The sequence below is a fragment of the Thamnophis elegans genome, chromosome 7, assembly GCF_009769535.1.
Source record: "Thamnophis elegans isolate rThaEle1 chromosome 7, rThaEle1.pri, whole genome shotgun sequence".
Lineage (NCBI taxonomy): Eukaryota > Metazoa > Chordata > Lepidosauria > Squamata > Colubridae > Thamnophis > Thamnophis elegans.
This window is the reverse complement of record NC_045547.1, coordinates 21,164,745-21,184,723: the sequence shown is the minus strand read 5'-3', so window position 1 is coordinate 21,184,723 and position 19,979 is coordinate 21,164,745. Positions and strand designations below refer to the sequence as shown.

General features: G+C 40.0%; 1 protein-coding gene across 1 annotated transcript in view; it reads left to right on the top strand.

Moving 5' to 3' along the window:
* Positions 1–19,423, top strand: part of CREB3L2 (cAMP responsive element binding protein 3 like 2) — a 73,880-nt gene extending 54,457 nt beyond the window's left edge. The window contains exons 5-12 of the mRNA XM_032220952.1: positions 2,952–3,136; positions 5,000–5,146; positions 6,186–6,244; positions 6,900–6,968; positions 9,907–10,006; positions 13,442–13,568; positions 14,988–15,189; positions 17,245–19,423. Of these exons, the coding sequence (XP_032076843.1) occupies positions 2,952–3,136; positions 5,000–5,146; positions 6,186–6,244; positions 6,900–6,968; positions 9,907–10,006; positions 13,442–13,568; positions 14,988–15,189; positions 17,245–17,320 (965 nt within the window). The 3' untranslated portion in view covers positions 17,321–19,423. The remainder of the gene's footprint in view (positions 1–2,951; positions 3,137–4,999; positions 5,147–6,185; positions 6,245–6,899; positions 6,969–9,906; positions 10,007–13,441; positions 13,569–14,987; positions 15,190–17,244) is intronic.
* The last annotated feature ends 556 nt before the right edge of the window (positions 19,424–19,979 follow it).

Here is a 19,979-nt window from a genome sequence, read left to right as displayed (position 1 = left end):
GATGTATTATCCTATATATAACTCAGTTTGTCTCCCCCTCCCCTTGAATTGTGAGCCGCCCTGAGTCCCCTTGGGGAAAAGGGCGGCATACAAATATTAATAAATAAATAAAATAAATAAATAAATCTCTGATAATTTGGAAGAATTTTAAAGAAAGGAAAAGGAATAATTCATCTCCCTACAGCAGCAGCCACAAGCGAGCTGGACAGCTCTCCAAGCTGCAAAAAGATCTGCCAAAAGCCCCCTTGAGGGCGGCACGCTGCCCAGGCCTCTGAGTGAGACAAGTATCACTCAGAAAAGGAAATTGCTGGGCAAGCAGGAGACAAAGGGTGCAAGCCTTCCAAAGGCAAGCCCTGCCGCAGAGGCTCCAGCGGCACAGGAGCGCTGTGCCACTCCCCACAGGGTCGAGCAGTGAGCCACGGCTTCTCAAGTGCTGCGGGGTGCGAATCGGGCCACCGGCAAGCAAGGGCGGTGCTGGATTCCCACCCTAAAGGTGAGCGTCACCGTGGAAACTCTGCCGGGCACCTGAGTGCTCTGCTGCTCCCCGCAGGTCCCTGAAAATAAGACCTGTCCAGATAATAAGCCCAATCAGGCTTTTGAGCGCATGCCCTAAAATAAGCCCTTCCCCCAAAATAAGCTCTCCCTAAAAATATTGCAGCACAGCAGCAGCCATGAGGTAACCACGCTGGCCGTCTCCTGCGCCTCAAAAATATTAAGACCTCCCCGAAAATAAGGCCAAGTGCTTACTTCGGGGGTCAAAAGAAAATAAGACTTATTTTCGGAGAAACATGGTATTAATTTGAAGTAGGAAATTTTTCCTTAACAAACCAGGATAGTAAACTAAGATCAGGAAAGGATGATTGGCCTCTATGGTGGCCTGCTTTTTTTTGTTAAGCTAAGCTTTTCTAAGAAGTCAAGAATATTTGTTCTCTAGTCTATTGACTACTAAAAATGCAGATACAGAAATCTGGTTTTCACAATGTTGTTACCATTCCTTTTTCAAATTACAATTTTAATTTATTATATAATTCATTGGAATTGAGTTTTCACAGTGTTTCTCTAGTTATGCAGTAGTACTTTGTGATACACTGCCAGAGTCACTTCTTTAGGAGGTGGACAACTATGTAAATTTGAGGAATGAATGAATTGAATGAATGAATTGAATGAATGAATTGAATAAAAAGTTAAAAGGCTGTTCGTTTCCTGATGACTATGTGAAAAAATGTGCTTTTCTTGGTAACAATATGGGAGTGACTTTTTCTGGATGATATATAGACAAATAGATTGATAGGCAGACAGGTAGAACATAATGGTATCATTCCAGGTTGAAATGTGAAGAAGCATACCATTTTCCACTATAATGATATAATTGCTTTACTATAGAGATGCATAGGCTTGCTTATTTTCAAATTTTGAGTTAGAATCATGGGTTTTATGTTTGTTGTTAAAATTTATACATAATCTTTGGTTCAGGTGTAACTAATTTATTCACTCTTCCTTTCATGCTCTTGTGAGAAAGTTATTATTTAATTCTGCTATTTTTCTGCCATGTCTGCCTTTAGAAATCATTATTCAGACCTCATGTACAAGTTAAGGGGTGAAAAATTAGGGTGTGTCAAATTTTTCAATTTTTAATTTCCAAACATTAGGGGTATTCAAAAGTTGTGACATGCCTTGGGGATTGTAATTATATTTTGGTTACTTTAATAGAATTTAGATGTGCTTGGTAAGTAACTGCATAACAAGCACAACTTTGTAACATTTTGTTTGTTTCATATGCATTCATAATTTGATTGTAATTTATAAGCTTCCTGTCAGGGTTCCAAGTAACACCCCCAACCAAATAAGATTCCAAGGCTAAGCATTCCTCAAAGATCTCTTTTATTGAAGATGTCATATTGGCACATCTGGGAAAATTCAAATCTGAAATCTTCCAGGTTTTCCCCACCCAAACGAAAGTCCAAGTCCTTGCCCAGCACCCATATGCCCATCACTTGGCCCATTCAGGCACCATCTCAACTGGAGATGCCTCCCAGTCACACCACTCCAGGTGCAGGGCAAGATGACCGTGACTCTCTGAGAAAGGAATGTTATTTTGACTATATATCTACCATACATCACACAATCCCCCCTCCCAGTTTCCCACAGCCTTAATTGTGGTAGGCCAGAAGGCCCAATGCAAAAGATGGCTTCCAGGCCTGACACTTCTCTTAGCTCAGGCTTTCCTAATTTGGATATCCAGGAAGTTTATGATTTACAAAACAAGATTATATATTTTTCAAACCCATTCACATGAGTGAGATAAAATACCGTAGAGGAGAGACTTTGCAGTCCTAAAGATTACCTGTAGGTTAGGATTTTTGAATCGTAGCATCTGCTAAGTAAGCTCCCTGTTGGGAGAGCGAGTACGTTCAGCAAAGTGTTATGAGAGTTGTGTTGGAGAACACACAAACCAGCATACAGAGACACTGCAGTTTAAATAGGCTTTTACTTTCGTGGAAATAGAGGTATCAGAGTCCATCGAACAGTCCAAGTCATACACGGATAAGACAGTCAGTCATCAACGTCTTTCAGTTAAGGGATAAACGAAATAACATAATCCAGTATCATATAATCAGTTCAGTACTCAAAGTTTACTAGCAGTTGCAAAACTTAAATAGCTCACGGCACTTTCTAACAGCCAGCTTCCAAAAAACTCAGATCAGATCAGCCCAGCATCTAACGAACAAAGAGCTCCCTCTTATGGCCGATTGAGGAAAACAGCAACCAATCACATTTTACAGTATGATTTAAAGAAACAGGTACAACATTTTTACATGATTTATATATTGCCAACCCAACCTTTAGAATTATATTCCTAACAGCATCTAATAATCAGGACCACTCTTTTTTTTTTATATTTTAAAACAAACTCTCTTTTTATTCTTCCTCCTCTTGTTTTTCTCCTGCAGTGGTGGATACTCTACACATGCCTCCAACACCCCCCAGCAGCCATGGCAGTGATTCTGAGGGTGGACAAAGCCCAACCCGGTCCCTCCCACCATCAAGTCCCACCCACTTGCAGGCCACTGTTAAAGTGACATCACGCACAGCAGCTTCCGCCCTTACCAATTCACCTCTCTTAACAGCACCACATGTAAGAGACAGCGGTCTCTGCCTTTGTCTTTTCATTAATCCATTTTGTTTTAATTAATTGGGTACATTGATGGATATCAAAACATTGGTAATGGAAATTACGATTTGTTCCCTTTAGCAAATGGCTTTTTTATGCTTCAAAATATTGTTACAGATGAAGAACAGTAATTAAGAGGATCTGGATATTGCTCTGTTTGAAGAATGCACTAAAATAAGGCTGTCCTCAAAATGTGTAGTTAGAATGTTCCGGGCATTTAATTCATAGCCATTCCCATTTGTCTACAGCAGGGGTGTCAAACTCAAGGGCCGCAATGTGGTTGGATCTGGCCATGGGGCCGTCTTGGTCTACCCAATATAAAGAGGAAACATGGCAGAGTTTGGGGAGTGATGTCAAGCTGGCCACGCCCACCCAGTTGGCAACACCCACTCGGCCTCTTGAGGTCAACCACAGCCCTGATGCAGTCCTCATTGAAATTGAGTTTGACACCCATGGTCTACAGACAGTTCTCACTTAATGACCAGCTTCTTAGCAACCAGTCAGAGTTAGGACAGATCCCTCAAAAGGTGCTTACAACCTGGTTCCAGAGTTCTGACGATGAACCCTTTCCCCATGGTTACATGAGCGCATTTTGGGCACTTTTGTTTCTGGTTGCCGCATTCTGCAGTCATGTATCTATGGCTTACAACATTTTTTTGCTGGTTTCAGGCCCTTTCAGCCAATTCCACCCCTCCTTCCCCACACAAAACTCCTGAAGAAATGAAGGGACTTGCTTTACAACCATCACCTTTGCTTTGTGATCTCTGCAAAAAAAAATGTTGTAAAATTGGGTTGGTCATGAGGTGGCCTTGACTTACAATGGAAATTCCAAGCTCCATTACAATCGAAAATCAAGGACTATCTCTATAAGAAAAAGAAAGAAATATGTGCAAATGTTGCTCTGCTGACTACCCAATTAATTCTACAGCTCTGCCTCTCCATTATGGATATTTATTTTCGTATGAATATGCATATATCCTCCCCCCGCCCCTCAATGTTTCACTACAATATTTAGCTAACAGCCTAAATAATCAACAACATGTCAATTGATTAGAAAATGCCTTGATGAATTGAATGTTAATTTAAAAGAAAGCACTGTCAATATAAATCCTTCTAGAAACTTAAAAAGCAAAATAAGTGTTCTTTATTCCTTCAAACAAACCTTTTAGTGTGGATTGAAATTCTTGAGTCTATTGTATTAATGGAATCTATTATATTAATTGGGTAAGGTAAAGATTCCCCTTGCACATATATGCTAGTCGTTGCTGACTCTAGGGGGCGGTGCTCATCTCCGTTTCAAAGCCGAAGAGCCAGCGCTGTCCGAAGAGGTCTCCATGGTCATGTGGCCAGCATGACTCAATGCCAAAGAGACACAGAGCAGGGTTACCTTCCCACCAAAGTGGCCCCTACTTTTCTATTTGCATTTTTATGTGCTTTTGAACTGCTAGGTTGGCAGAAGCTGGGACAAGTAACGGGAACTCACTCCATTACACAGCGCTAGGGATTCGAACCGCTGAACTGCCTACCTTTTGATTGACAAACTCAGCATCTTAGCTACTGAGCCACCTTGTCCCTCTAATTGGGTAATGGTCCTTTAAAGCAGGGGTCTCAAAGCTTGGCCACTTTATGACTTGTGGACTTCAATTCCCAGAATTCCTCAGCCAGCGCCTGTACTGCTTTGGAGAATAGAAGTTCCTGCTTGCTTGCATGTTAAATTCTAATGTTTTTGTTTGATGTCATGATCATACATTTAATATTTAAGAAAATGTTTCCCATGCTTACCAGTGCATTCTTTTCCCTTTTCCTCTCCTCACTCTCTTGTCAAAGAAACTTCAGGGCACAGGTCCCCTAATTTTGACAGAGGAGGAGAAGAGAACTTTGATAGCAGAAGGCTATCCCGTCCCTACAAAACTTCCCCTCACCAAAGCAGAAGAGAAAGCACTGAAGAAAATCCGTAGAAAGATCAAGAATAAGGTAAGACAAACTTGGTCCCTTACACATCTGTTCCTACAACCTCCCTCCCCCCAGCACTATTTTTTTCCATTTTTCCAGCAAGTAAGGAAAGACGATCTTAATGGACTATATCGTCCCTCTGTGAATTTTCCACTCTTAAAAGCCATCCACTGCTTTGCAGTCTTTCTGTGGGTGTAAACTATGTCTGTGCTTGCTGTTCTCTGCCTCCAAGTTTGCCTGCAGCTGAATTAAAAATATTTTAACTGCCTTTCTGTCCTAAGATTAACCTCCAAAGGGGGAACATGGTTTTGCAAGATTTTTGTATTCTGTTACTGAGTAACCATATGGTTTCCCCCCCCCTTTTCTAGAATACTTTATTGTCATTATATGTATATATACAGTATACCCATACAATGAAATTCACATAAAACTCAGAGACCAGGCCCAACACACATGACAATCCCCCCCACACACCAAAAATTCCCCGCCCCTAAATCACCCAAGCATCCACACAGCCGACCAAGTAATGCTGTCCAACAGCTCACTGATGGTGGCCGTTTAGTTCATTGTTGAGTGCAAATATAGCTCTGGGATAAAAACTATTCAGAAGACGTGTGGTCCGAGTTTTAATTGTTCTGTATCTTCTGCCAGAAGGCAACAGTCCAAAAAGATTGTAGGCAGGATGGGAGGAGTCTCTGAGAATGTTGTGCAACTTCCTACAACACCGAGATGTGAAAATGTTGTCCAGGGCTGGTAGCTGGAGCCCGGTGATATTCTGGGCAGTTTTAATGATTCTCTGTAGAGCTTTTTTATCTGCTGCAGAGCTGCTCCCATACCATGCAAGAATGCTGTATTTCAGGACACTCTCAATGTTGCTGCGATAGTAGGACAGAAATAGGTGCTGATATAGATTTATCTTCCTTAGCATTCTCAGGAAGTACAGCCTTTTCTTCACAAGCATGTTAGCATTCATAGTCCATGAGAGGTCCTCCGAGATATATCTCCCTGTTGGTTTGGTTTGGTCTGGTTTTGTGAAGGGTGCTGCTATTTTCTCTTCTAGATTTCTGCCCAAGAAAGCAGGCGGAAAAAGAAAGAATACATGGACAGCTTGGAGAAGAGGTGAGCAGTGGATTCCTTTGATCAAACTTCTAAGAAGGTGGACTAAACGGAAACTTAGATCCCAATTGTAAGAGGAGACATTTGTTTGCAGGATGTCTGTGATCAAGAATTCCCTTTAAAAGCAAGCTGTTGGAGGGAGGAGGATAGATGGGCCAAGGGCCTAATTCAATTTAAAGAGATCCAGCTCTTGAGAAGTTGTTTTACTGTGTTGAAAAGGACCACTATGGCCTCCAAAATTTGGAAGTACATGTGCCTTCTATGCCCCCTAGTGGCTACTAAGAGGGGGGGAATTCAAATTTATTGATGGCACAAGGAACAGGCTATGCCTAATATATATACAAAGATAATATTAGCATAGCGTCCATGATCTAATATATCCAGGCTGCGAATAAAACTTGGAGCAGAATGTACTGGTAAAAGGAGACTTATTTCACTTATTTTTCAATATCGTAAAAGTTTCACCATCCTTCCTAAACTCAGGGTTTGTCTACAGCATAAGCTATTCTTGGTTATAAAATCAAAGGCCAGTTTGATAAATGAAAATCTCACGGCAAATTCTTATTTAATCCTAATGGCAGTTCAGAAGGTATGCATCATTATTGTTTGGTTAATCAAACACAGAACTTTAAACCTTTGATTTTCACTGATTTCCAAGGGTTGAGTCCTGCTCCACTGAAAACAGTGAGCTTCGCAAGAAAGTGGAAGTTCTGGAGAATACAAACAGGTAAAATATGCAATCCATTTTTTTAAATTACCACACCCCCCCCCCCTTTTTGTTTGTGTGTGTGTGTTCCATACTATTTTTTGAACAGAACAAAACTGGAATGGCCAGGAGACCAACCAGCTAAATTATTTTTGTATAAATGTTTCAATAGATCTGATCACAATTAAGTGCCAAATTTCCATTGCTAAGCAAAACAGCTGTTAAGTGACTTGTGTCCCATGTTCTTTTTTTTTGCCCACTGTTGTTAAGAAAATCATTGCAGTTGTTAATGAATGATGCAGTTGTTAAGCGAGTCTGGCTTCCCCCATTGACTTTGCTTTTCAGAAGCCAGGTGGGAAAGTTACAAATGTGGATCCTGTGATCCCGGGACACTGTAACTGTCATAAATACAGGTAGTCCTCAACTTACAACTTACAACAGTTCATTTAGTGACTGTTCAAAGTTACAACAGCACTGAAAAAAGTGACATGCTCATTTTTCATACTTATGACCTTTGTAGCAGCCCCCTGATCATGTGAGCAAAATCCAGATGCTTGGCAACTGACTCATATCTACGACCGTTGCTATGTCCCAAAAGTCATGTGATTCCCCTTTTGCAACCTTCTGACAAGTGAAATCAATGGGGAAGCCAGTTTCACTTAACTTCCATATTCCTAACATATCCACTGTAGTGATTCACTGAACGACTGAGGCAAGCGAGGTTGTAAAATGGGGCAAAACTCACTTAATATATGTCTCGCTTAACAATAGAAATGTTGAGCTCAGTTGTGGTCAAGGACTACCTGTACATGCCAGTTTCCAAATTTTGATTCTGTGACTGTGGGGATGTTGCAACAGTTCTAAGTTGTGAAACCTGATCATAAGTGACTTTTAGCAGTGTCATTATAATTTAGAATGGTCATTAAAGGGATGGTTGTAAGTTGAAGGCTACCTGAATGAACTGGAAGAAGCAGAGAATCAGTGGTTTTATTGATGTGGCTGGGTTTTGTAGTTCTGTGAGATACTGAGAAGGGTCCCCCAGAATTTCTACTCCTTTGATAGTAGAATGTTCTCTGTGGAGCTTGGAAATGATCTGTTGGTGCACTTGTGTTTCATGTCAATGATTTCAGTAAACTGCTTTGGATACTGTATGAAAGACCGAGAGCGTGACATAGAAACACTGCAGTAAATAAATCTTGCAAGCAATGGAAAATTGGGCAAAGCTGTCTGCGCCTACTGCTTCTCACAGCGTGGGCTGTCAGTGCAGTCTCAGATAGTCAGGCATCAGCAACAAGAAAGGCACTTATCATTTTTTGACACACGAAGTGGCAGGTTTGAGCAAAATCCTTCAGGAGGCTCACATTCCGTTACTGATCGTATATTTTGCCAGCTTTTTGGTGCAATAACGGATTAAGGCAATGAATCTGGCATAGTTTAAACAGCGGTGAGCAGTTATGGCTGTTTAAAAGGTCTAAAGAAGAAGAAAAAGCATTGAAATAAAAGTGCGCAACCATTCCTTTCTTAGATGAACCAGAGTTTAGTGCCTCCACGTATAAGTTTTGCACTTGGAAGGCAGGCCTCGGCGTTACCATAGCAAATTCAGATTCCTATACCTTTTTCAGCTGTGATGGATGTGGAAAGGGATTTTGGCCAACTGAAGAGTAGGATGTACTCCTTTTTTGTAAGCTGCTCTTCCCCTTTTGCTATGGGTTTGGCATCTGAAATTGGAGGGAGAAAGCCATAATTGAAGTAGCACATAAGCAACTATTCTCAAGCGAGGCAAGGATAAATCAATGATTTTGGGTTGAATCTCCTATGAAATGGAGAGACTGGAACTCAGTGCCAGAACACCTGCTTTGGATGGAGATAGGCTTAAGGATTGGCAGCTTTAACAAAGAACAGAATATCATAATTGGCCAGATTTCTGCCTGGAAGGCTTCTAAATAGTTTAATATAAATTTCCAAATCAGGAAGAGATTTTGGTGGCTGGAGAAAAGATTTGACATTGATAGGTTAATGCACTTAGGTTTTAACTTTGAAGGGAAAAAGTTATATTCTCCCCCACAATGGGGAGAATATACAATAGCCATAAAGTATAGAAAATCTCTGTTCTTTGTGACTTAAACATATAATATTGTTCCTTGTTAACAACCCTAATCTAGTCTTGCTCAAAATTGTATTTTCCCAGAAATCAGGGCTACCACATCAGGATTGGCAAAAATCTGGATGAGCCTTAGATCTGATGAGCCCTGGACTTCAGCTCCCATAAAGCCACAGTTCACCGGATTAACTGAAGTTTAATAGATGTGTTGCATGTCTCAGAGATACAGTGTTTGGGGGAAAACTCCCCTAGAACTTCATTTTGTATAAAAGCTGGATCAAACTGCATCTATTGAGCAGCCCCCAAGAAAAGAAAGATAATATTCTGTTTCCTCTTGTAGGGTTTATTATGTGGGTGTATTCTTCATGACAGGTCTCAAAGTATTAAAAATCTCAAAATATCTAATACATCTGAGAAACCATAAGGGCAGAAAAATTGGAAGGATGTGTGAAAACCAATTCTTCACACCGTGCAGACTTAAACTGTAGAATTTGCTATCACAACCTGTATTGATGGTTCTCAGCTTGGGTAGAATTAGGGATTAGACAGTTTCATGGAAGAGAAGGTTGCTACCGGTAGTAGTCAGGGTGTCCCTATGTTGAGGGGGTTCCTTGGTGCTCTCTGAGCTTGGTTGTTTTCTTGCAGACATTTCCCCAAGAAGCTCAAGAGAACACCAAGGATCCCACATTTCAACCCCGAGCTACAAATATTCTCCTTAGTTGTCTAAATTCCTTGTGCATTTCACAGGGACACTTGTGGGAAAAGGAGAATGGGCTAAATGGGCCTGTAATCTGATCCGCCAGAGTGTTTATGTTCTTAACTGACCTATTCATTGGTTCCTGCTCCTGTGTCTTTCAGAACACTCCTGCAGCAATTACAGAGGCTCCAAACCATGGTAGCTGGCAAAGTGTCACGGTCCTGTAAAGCTGCTGGCACACAAACAGGGACATGTCTCATGGTAAGCAGCTTTTCATCCCTGATGGTCCCTTAGGACTTTCACTGATCATTCTCTGGTATTCCTATGCAGCTTACGCTGTCATGATATGAGGAAAAAGTGTCTACGGACCCACGCTTTGCTCTTCGTGTAGTATTGCTTTTTTATATATATTCAGCTTTCTGCTGAAGAGCCAAGGTGGCGCAGTGGTTAAATGCAGCACTGCAGGCTGACTGCTAGATCAGCAGTTCAGCGGTTCAAATCTCACCGGCTCAGGGTTGACTCAGCCTTCCATCCTTCCAAGGTGGGTAAAATGAGGACCCGGATTGTTGTTGGGGGCAATATGCTGACTCTGTAAACCGCTTAGAGAGGGCTGAAAGCCCTATGAAGCGGTATATAAAAATCTGCTATTGCTATTGCTGCTTCCAGCAGAGTATAGAACACTTTCTCTTCCATTCCCCCTCCCCCTTCCATTGTTGTGGCCCACCGGCAGCCAGCAGAGCTGGCAACAGAGTCAGACAGTGAAGAAGTTGGGGAGGTTCTGGGGAATGAGGAAAGCTCAGACAGGGCTCTGCATCGGAGGCAGAGAGGGAGTTAGACAGCAGTGAGGCAGAAGAACAGCTGGAGCCTGTTTCCAGTGTCCGCCTGCGCAGAGCTGTCAGGGCAAGAACAGCTAAGAAAGCAGGGTCGACTTAGGAGTAAAGCCACACCTTGGAGGTGATTGGTCCCTCCCTTAGAAAACAAAAGAGGAGCGAACCGGGAATGGGCTTTTGCAGAAAACAATTCATTTATTCGGTCGGTTCGAGAGTGGAAAGTTATGTCTGTGACTTTAAGAGACTCTGTGCCAAGTTTGCCTAGCCCTGTGTTTAGAAACTAGTTATCTGGCAGCACTCCAAACAAGATAAGGTGTGTGGGGATAAACATTCCTCTGAAAGGCTGTTTACTAAGCCTTGCTGACTGTGAATGAAAGGAATTCACAGTTGTGTAAATAAAAGAGGTTTTGCAGGGACCAAGACTTTGCTTCTTGCTTTCTAAGGAAGCCTGGGTCAGAACATCCATCAACAACCTTGGGCTGAGTAAAAATGACTTGTCCCAAGTTACTCTGTGAGCTTCTGTGATTGAGGGCTCAAATCTGCGTTTGAAACAATATACAGACTGGCTTTGATTAAAGACCAAATAAGATATGACCCCCAACCAAATACTATTTATATTTTTTTTACCAAGTAAATACCAGGTATGGGAAGAAAAGATCTACATTGAGATCTTGGTAAGGAGCAATTGTTTAAAATCTTACTGCTCCTATAACGATTAGGTTTGGTTAGACTGTCCTTTTCCAGAACCATAAAGCCTACAAACTTGAAATGTGGCATGTATGTTCCTCTTGGCTTTTAGGTGCTTGCTTAGAAAGGGTTTTTCGAAATGTCCATCAGATCATTAGTATTTCTTATATTATTATTAACATACTCTGATGCTAAGGGGTTAGACGTTCTAATCCCCGCTCCCAACCTGAAAATAGCTCTGTTCCAACTGCCTCTTGGATGTGGGCATGGCCGGCCTGCTGGCTGGGAGTTTGGAGAGGAGCCTGAGGGAGGGAAGGGGATAGGATAGGAGAGGCTTCTATGGGGCCAGTCTGAGGGAGAGAAGGGGAGAGGAGAGGCCAATTGTAACCATTCATTAATTTTCAAGCTGTAAGTGTCAATTTATCAAGCCTGATCACATAATTTCGTAGCGGAGTACGGGTATTTGGCTAGTAACTGTAGAAAAGGTGACATATTGCATTTGCTCTGATAGTGATGGCCAAGCCTACAGTGGGTATTTTAGGACAACATTAGGTAGCAGTGGTTGTTTCATGTAGCATCCAGTTTGGTGCATAGAGATAATGTTGGACAGAAATGCTAATGGAGAAATGGAAGTTTGGAGACCATGAGATAGATTGAAATAACACAGTCATTATGGTAGCCAGCAGCATAGATATCATATATTCAAAGACTCTGAAATCCAATCTTGATAGGAAGTAATTGCCTACTACTTTCATTTTTCTTTCCTTTTTAGTCCCTTATTTCCACCAAAATAATGATTTCTTAAATGCATTTCGCTTTAAGTTCTTTTGCATTTCCCTTTCAGTTATTTTCTTAAAATTCAAATTCTAATTTGAATGTCAATGTTAGCCCTCCTAAGAAAAATTAATTAAAAAGAATGTTAGCCTGCAAACTTTCTTTCTGATGTTTTCATGTCTTTGGGCCGGGAGGAAGCAGTTCGATTAGTTAGAAGTTCTATTATCCCAGGAAATCTGTGCCATCTGCTTATAGGCTAGCTTTACTAATTAGATGAACATTGAAATTGGATTAATAACTGAGAATATAGTTAGTTATGGTTTATTTATCCATTCAAGATCCTTCCTTCTCATATTATTCTTTTTCTTTATGGAGTGTTTACTGAATCCAGTAGATTCAGTTAAGTTCCTTTCTAAACACATTGGAACACACAAGCAGCAGCTGAAATGGTAGAAGTGGTGATATAAAGCCAATAACAATTTTGGATACTTTTTAAAAATAATACCGTGTTTCTCCAAAAATAAAACAGGGTCTTATTTTCTTTTGATCCTCGAAATAAGCGCTTGGCCTTATTTTCGGGGAAGTTTTATTATTTTTGAAGTGCAGGAGGCGGCGAGCATGGTCACCTCATGGCTGCTGCTGTGTTGCAATATTTTCAGGGAGGGCTTATTTTAGCACATGTGCTCAAAAGCCCATTTGGACTTATTATCTAGGGAGGTTTTATTTTCAGGGAAACAGAGTATCTCAACCAAATAGAATGGTTCCAAAGCTTCTAGAATTGCCATGCTTAAAAAGATGTGTTTCTAGTACAGACAATCCTCAACATATAGGACTGGAATTTCAGTCTCAAAACAATGCGATCCTTAAGGAAGTCATTATGTGACCCACTCGATTTCACAACCATTTTCACTATGGTTGTTAAGTAAATCATATGTTTATTAATTGAATAACCTGGTCGTTAAGCAAACTGGGCTTCCCTGAATTAATTTTATCTGTGAAAAGCTGGCTGGGAAGGTCAGAAATTGTGATCATGTTACACCCATTGTAAAATACAATCCATTTGCTAAGCACCTGGATTGTGATCATGTGACCGTCATAACTTCAAGGATGGCTCATATGTCACTTTTTCTGAGGCTGTTGTAACTTTGAACCAACATTAAAGAAATGGTAATAAGTTGAGGTCTAGCTGTAAAGCTAACCCAGCATTTCACCTGGGTGTCTACAATCGGAGAATTATTTCAACTAAGCAAAGGAAGAGGAGAAGGAAGTTCTGGTGCATCGTTTTTGTTGGTTTTGTATTTAACTTGTATTGTATTGGTTGGATTTATATTTAACTTCTGATGACGTGATTTTAATTTTATCATGTATAGTAAAACGTGTTCTCTCTCTCTCCCCCTCCCCCCAGGTTGTAGTATTATGCTTTGCAATTATTTTGGGCAGCTTTTCGCAGAGTTTTGGGCCTCATTCCTCCATCACAAAAGCTGTGCTGCCAACCCAACATTCTACACCAGAGTCCTATACAGCATCAATAGGTGAGTGCAAAATCAGGAGGTTTTAATGTTCTCAGTTTGTAAGGCATCTTTTCTCATCGTAGGTACTCAGAAACTTTTAAACTATAATTCTAGTGTCCACGCCTCCCAATTAGTATAACCAATAGTCACAAGCTGAGAGCCTGTGTTGGGACCAGTGACCAACCAGTAACTAATATATTCTAGGACCTGACAATAGGCTCACACCAGGGTGAATGCCAGATAGATTTCATTGAATAGAGAGTTTAAGCCTCTGTAAACATCAGAGAGTTTACAGAAGGAACAATAAAATATGCCAGTTCTTTCAGCTGCTCAGGAACCCCTGAAACTACAGAGGAGAGATCCACTGGCACCACCTGGCTGATACATACCCTGTTTCCCCCAAAATAAGACCCAATCAGAAAATAAGCCCTAGCGTGATTTTTCAGGATGCTCATAATATAAGCCCTACCCCCAAAATAAGACCCAGTTAAGATCGTCAACCAGATGTATTTAGTACTGTATTTCCCCGAAAACAAGACCTAACCAGAAAATATGCCCCAATGCATCTTTTGGAGAAAAAAAATAATATAAGACCCAGCCTTTTTTTCAGGGAAACATGGTAGCATTTTCCTAAGTCTTCAATATTGCCACTTTTTATACTTTTTCAGAATATGGGAGACATAACACTGGAGATGGTTTGATGATCTTGTGAGTGTCTTGATCACAACACAGACAGTTTAAGGCAGGGATGTCCAAACTTGGGAATTTTAAGGTTGGCTGGGTGATTCTGGGAGTTGAAGTCCACAAGTCTTAAAGTTCCCAAGTTTGGACACCCCTGGTTTAAGGCATACACTTATGCTAATTTTTGAGATTTCCTTACATACGTTGAAAGTAGCAGAATTAGGTTGCTTTATCAGAAACAAACCCTTGTATTTGGGATGGGAGGTTCAAAGACTGGGAACCGGTCAGTGGGTTGGCCCAGTTTGAACATTTGGAAAGAATTCTAGTTCTCAATTTTGAGGTATCTTACATGCCTATTTTGTTTAATTTAAAATGTTTGCCATTTGGAAAAAGGGGAAGAGTCTTCCTCTGCTTAAGTATAGACAATCGTTTCTTAACTTGAAGCCCTTCAAAATGTGTTCAACTGCAAAATCTAGATGTTGATAGTGAATACATTTAAAAGGCACCAGGTTTTGGGGAGGAAAAATAGGAAAAGGCAACTGTGTATGAATTAAATAAGGTAAACGTAACAGTAAGAATCAACTTTATATTTTAGAAGATTTAAAAGTCAACACCTGATGATTTCTATTGATTATGATCTCTGAGAACAGTGTTACAAAATAACTCTGCTATCAGTGAAGCTTCTTGTCTTCATAGGTGTTAGATTTGCTGTTGTTCACACCATTTCTTCCTTGTCTCCCCCCCCCCCCCCCCCGGCAGTGAGATCAAGGAGCCTCTTGACTTATGAGGGACCTCATCCACTGGAGGAGCAGCCCTTGTCTGATCACAACAATGGCTGGGACAGGCACTTGGATGCCTCCAAAGCCCTGTCTTTGGAACCCATGTCCAAGTCACAACCCAATCAGGTTACAGAGATCACAATAGCCAATGAGACAAGGCTGGTGGGGCTGCAGCAGCACAGGTGAGTATTTGGCAAAATTAGAATGGGAACAAACAAACGTAGATGGTTCACAGCCCATTGTAAGTGTTTGGTTTTGAAGAAAGATCCTGGGAAAGAAAAAGTATCTACTGTAGTGAGTGGCAAAGAAATCAACCTGCATTTTTTTTTACTAGTTCCCATTCAACTTGGTGACAAATAATTTAGTTTCAAAGGAGAAGAAAAATGCAGTGAGATTTTTCAGGGGTGCAGTATGATGTAGGACCTATTTAGCTACAAGGTATCTGAGGCAGGGCCTAAATGTTATTTATTTGGTTGTATAATTATTTCTCCAGCAGAGTGAAGCCGTTGACTCTTCTCATTGGACTTTTATACCAGCAAAAATATGGAGCTTTATTTAGAAATCAATAAGCTGTATTTCTTCTTGCACAGATTTACAAGTACAAATGGAAATACAATGTGTCCACCTAACTTCTCTGTTTACAGATGTGTGGGGAAATTTTTAAAAGGTCCTTAGGCTCCACTCTGATTGATCATTTCTTCCAAGAAAAAAAAACCATGGCCAGAATGATTGGAAAGATAATAGAGCCAGTCAGCATGATGAATGAACAGTACCTGGGAAATATTCCTTGCCAAGAATACTACAAAAAGCCAATGCACTTGGAAAACAACATCTAGATAGCCACTGCTGCAGGACGCAGTCTGGATTTCCTTTTTCCAGAGTGGCTATAGCTGAATGCTAGAAGGACTGACATACATACATAACAGTGGTGGGTTCCTACCGGTTCGGACTGGTTCGGTTCGGTAGTGGCTTGGCAGCCTGGGTCACTGGGACGGGCAGTGACCCAGGCCTGCCATGCCCCCGACCGGTTCCCCAGGCAGTGCCGTAGGCGCCACCATCTTGTTTTTTGCTTCCATGCATAACAATTTTTATTTATAACCCACCACTAGTATGTGTATAGGTATGTATCAGGGTTCCAGCAGTCACTACTGCCGGTTCGTTCATGGGCACCCCGGCACACGCGCGGCCTGGGTCACTGGAACCGGCAGTGACCCAGGCCTGCTATGCCCCTGAACCGGTTTTCCCAGCAGCGCCATAGGTGCCGCCATCTTGTTTTTTGTTTCTGCGCATGCACACAACAATTTTAGTTGTACTGTGCATCAAGCAATGGGCGCACAGTGTATCCGTAAGCGAACCAGCAATAGTCTCTGCTGGATCCCACCTCTGACACATACATACATACAGACCTGTACACATACATTCATACATACATGTACGTGCGCACGCACACACGCAACTAAATAATTGTATGTATGAGTGTTATGTATATACATTTGCAGCAGAAGAAAGGTAATTTTGTCAAAGGACTAAAAGTATGGTTTCTGTATATTATATCTTCTAAATTTTTATACCACAGTAGGCATTACTTTATTTTTTTGTATTTTTTGTATTTATTAGACATTTATAGGCCGCCCTATACTTTAGCAAAGAAAGCACTTTTGCTAACAGATGGCAATGTTAAAAATGACACTTGCCATCTGCAAGTTTTATCAGAACTCAGAGTTTAAAAATGCTGCCTGATTCATTGGAAACACCTTTTTACTTAATTGAAAACTGAAGTTTTGAGCAATTAAAATGAAGACATGAATAATATAATCTAGTGGATGTCTGTCTATTCAGAAGTAATTTCCATGGAATTCAGTGTGACTTGCTTCCAGGAAAAAGATGGTAGGACTGCAGTTGAATTGAGTAAATTAAACTATCCCGTGTAGCTTTGCCATCCAGTCAGATGGGCAGCACATAAATTCAATAAATAGTTTTTTTTTAAAAAAATCTTATAATTTTTGATAGAGAACATACTCTGGAAATGACAGATCTCAAATTCTTTTAAAGTTAAAGATTTGGGAATGGGAAAGTTGAGCTTCATATCACTTGATATCTTGCTGCTGTGTAATGAAGCTAAAATGTTTAATTAAATAACAATTTAAAAAATCCCCAGTAGTCATTTTTGTTTTACTTTGTTTTATTTATACTAGTATTTTATAGTAACCTGAATTCTTTCTCTTCTCTGCTTATAGAATCAGTTCAGAGCTGGATACAAATGAAACACTAAAGATCGTTGAAATTGACAGAAGAGTCAATGCTACATCATAGGAGAAAGAAACATTTCCCCCCTTACATCTTTATTTTTATTGCAAATAAAACATCAGAAGGACTTCTCACTGTCAGTAAATCTCAGTGGCAAGAATGGACGACTTGTCTGATTTCTTTAATATGAGAAAGTGGCTTTGGTTGACTCCAAAAATTCTAATTTTTCATCTTGATGGTTGGTCATTTTGTTCCTACATCCAGGATGATGGTATTGATGTGGAAATATGATAAATGCAGACCTTTTGAATTATTTTCTTGCTCTGTTTTTTTAATAGTGTCATGCCTTATTTCTACCATAATATTCATAGTGGGAAGAACTATGTTGATACTATTTTGATGAGTGACCGATGGGTAAGGTGTTGCCTTCAGTGAAAATCTCCTCTGGAGCGTCCATAATTATGGTGAAACAGAAGCATAACCAACTTTTTTCCTATCTGCTCTAGAAGAATTGGACTGTAGAGATGTTCTTTGTTGAACCTCAGTGGACAAGAATAGTTAGTTCTGGCAAAGCACTTTGGTTTTGCTAGACTCAGAGGCTTCATAATTCCTTTTCTCCCATCATGACATCTCTAAAAACTGAAAAAGCTTTGCGTCATCTTTCGGCACATTGGTTTAATTTTTCCCAATCTGATGATTTCTTGCTGTGTTGTAACTACAACTCCCCAGAAATATCCACTAAGCCTAGTTGTAGAGAATGTATACCAGATTCTCATGCGGATATGAGAATCTGGTCGCTTATATTCCCTGATATCTTATACTCTCCTGTATCTTTCTGTTGTAAATAGTATTTATTAGGGTTTTTTTTTCTTATGATCCAAGCTGGAATGACAAGTCAAGGTTATAAGTTCTTTCAAATGATCTTAGTGGACTTTGAAAAGCTTCTAAAACTTATTTTAGACTCCAGGCATTAAACCTTTAAAAGTTTAATCTAAACAAGATTTTCCCCCCTATTTCCTAATGTGCTATTTTGTCCCCTCTGTTGTACTTGTTTTTAAATAAGCTTTTGGCTGTGAAACCAGCAAAAATTCCAGTCTCAGCCATCTCAATTTCTATAATCTGAAATGATCAGAACTTTTGGGAAGGAATTATTAGTATCAATATGATAAAACAGCACCTCCTCTTTAAAATACAGTTACATGGGACCCTTCATCAAAAAATTACTTATTTGCTTAGAGTTAAAAATAATAATTTCTCTAAGTCACTTTGTAGTGGGGGATTTTCAGATATCAAACTTGGGTAACAATGTTTATTTTAAGGAACTGTATTATTCATTATGTGATCATTGATTCCAGATGTCTAGCTTAATAGATTTTGTATAGCTAGTGGGTGGGCTCTAAAATAAGAGAACATTATTTTAAACTGTCTATTTATGGAAATCAATTATGGGCTTGTGATGCTCTTAATAATTGAGTAGTAGGTAGACGGTGTATTTCTTTTGCTATGTATATGCTTTGATTGTATTCACTGTATTTTATTATTATGCAAAGTAAAGTATTTTAACTAGTTAATATTTCTGTATTGGATGACCGATGCAAATTGGTAGCTTTCCCATTCTATAAGAATCTGACAATTTGCTTCTCCTTTTTCTTTGAACCCTAGAAACATTCAGTTCATGATTTATAAATCTGGGTTGAATGTCAAATTTGAAATGTCTTTCAAGACATAACTGAGAATAAGAACCCCCCCACACACACCCCTTCAATTTTGAGGAGTGGGTGCTATCTATTCATAGTTTGGCGGTCAATAAAATGAATGACTAATATTAATTGCCCTCCTCCCAGTATGAAAATTATCTTTAGCATCTTCTCTCTCACTTTGTGACAAAAATAATTCTTCTGTAATTGCTAATTGAAATAAAACTGCTTTTTTATATTGTTATTTTGAAGGTGTACTCCAACACCGTGTAGCCCAGCTGGTCATGTTGATTTATTAGTCTGTGTCCCTCACTCAATAGCTTGTACCTTAGCCTTGTAAATCTGAATTCCACATCTCAGAGCCCAGAGGTGTTGGTTCTCATGTAGTAGAACATTTCCCCCCTCCCATAAAGAATATGACCTCTGGCAAGAAAGACAGAATTTATCAGCCAGCTTTATATATATTTAAATTGCCTAAGAAGATGCAATTTAAAAAAAACCTGAAAGATGAAAGATGCTGGTTTATGTTGAAAATTTTGTAACATGTTATTAGGGAACCTTCCCTTATTCATAAACACACTTGTTGCAAGATAAACATTCTTGTGTCATCAATACCCAGTGGACTAATCTGTCCTTTCCTTTTTGTTTTAGTTTTGCATATTTTAAAATCACAATAACAAGTTGAGGTATTTGCAGACTTCAGAACACTGCTTGGAGTTTTGAGTGGTTGCGGCTCATTTGAAAGGCAGAATTAGGCTGTGCAGGGTGCAGGGTCCTCTTCTGGTACATATTATTCAAATCTCTTTCCCCAATTCCATCCTCTTTAAAGTACAGGTAGTCCTCGACTTACAACAGTTCATTTAGTGGCCATTCGAAGTTATAATGGCATTAAAGAAAGGGACTTAACTGTTTTTCACAACCGTTGCAGCATCCCCATGGTCATATGATCAAAATTTTGGACCCTTGCCATCTGACTCATATTTATGACGATTGCAGTGTCCTGTGGGCATGTGATCATTTTTTGCAAC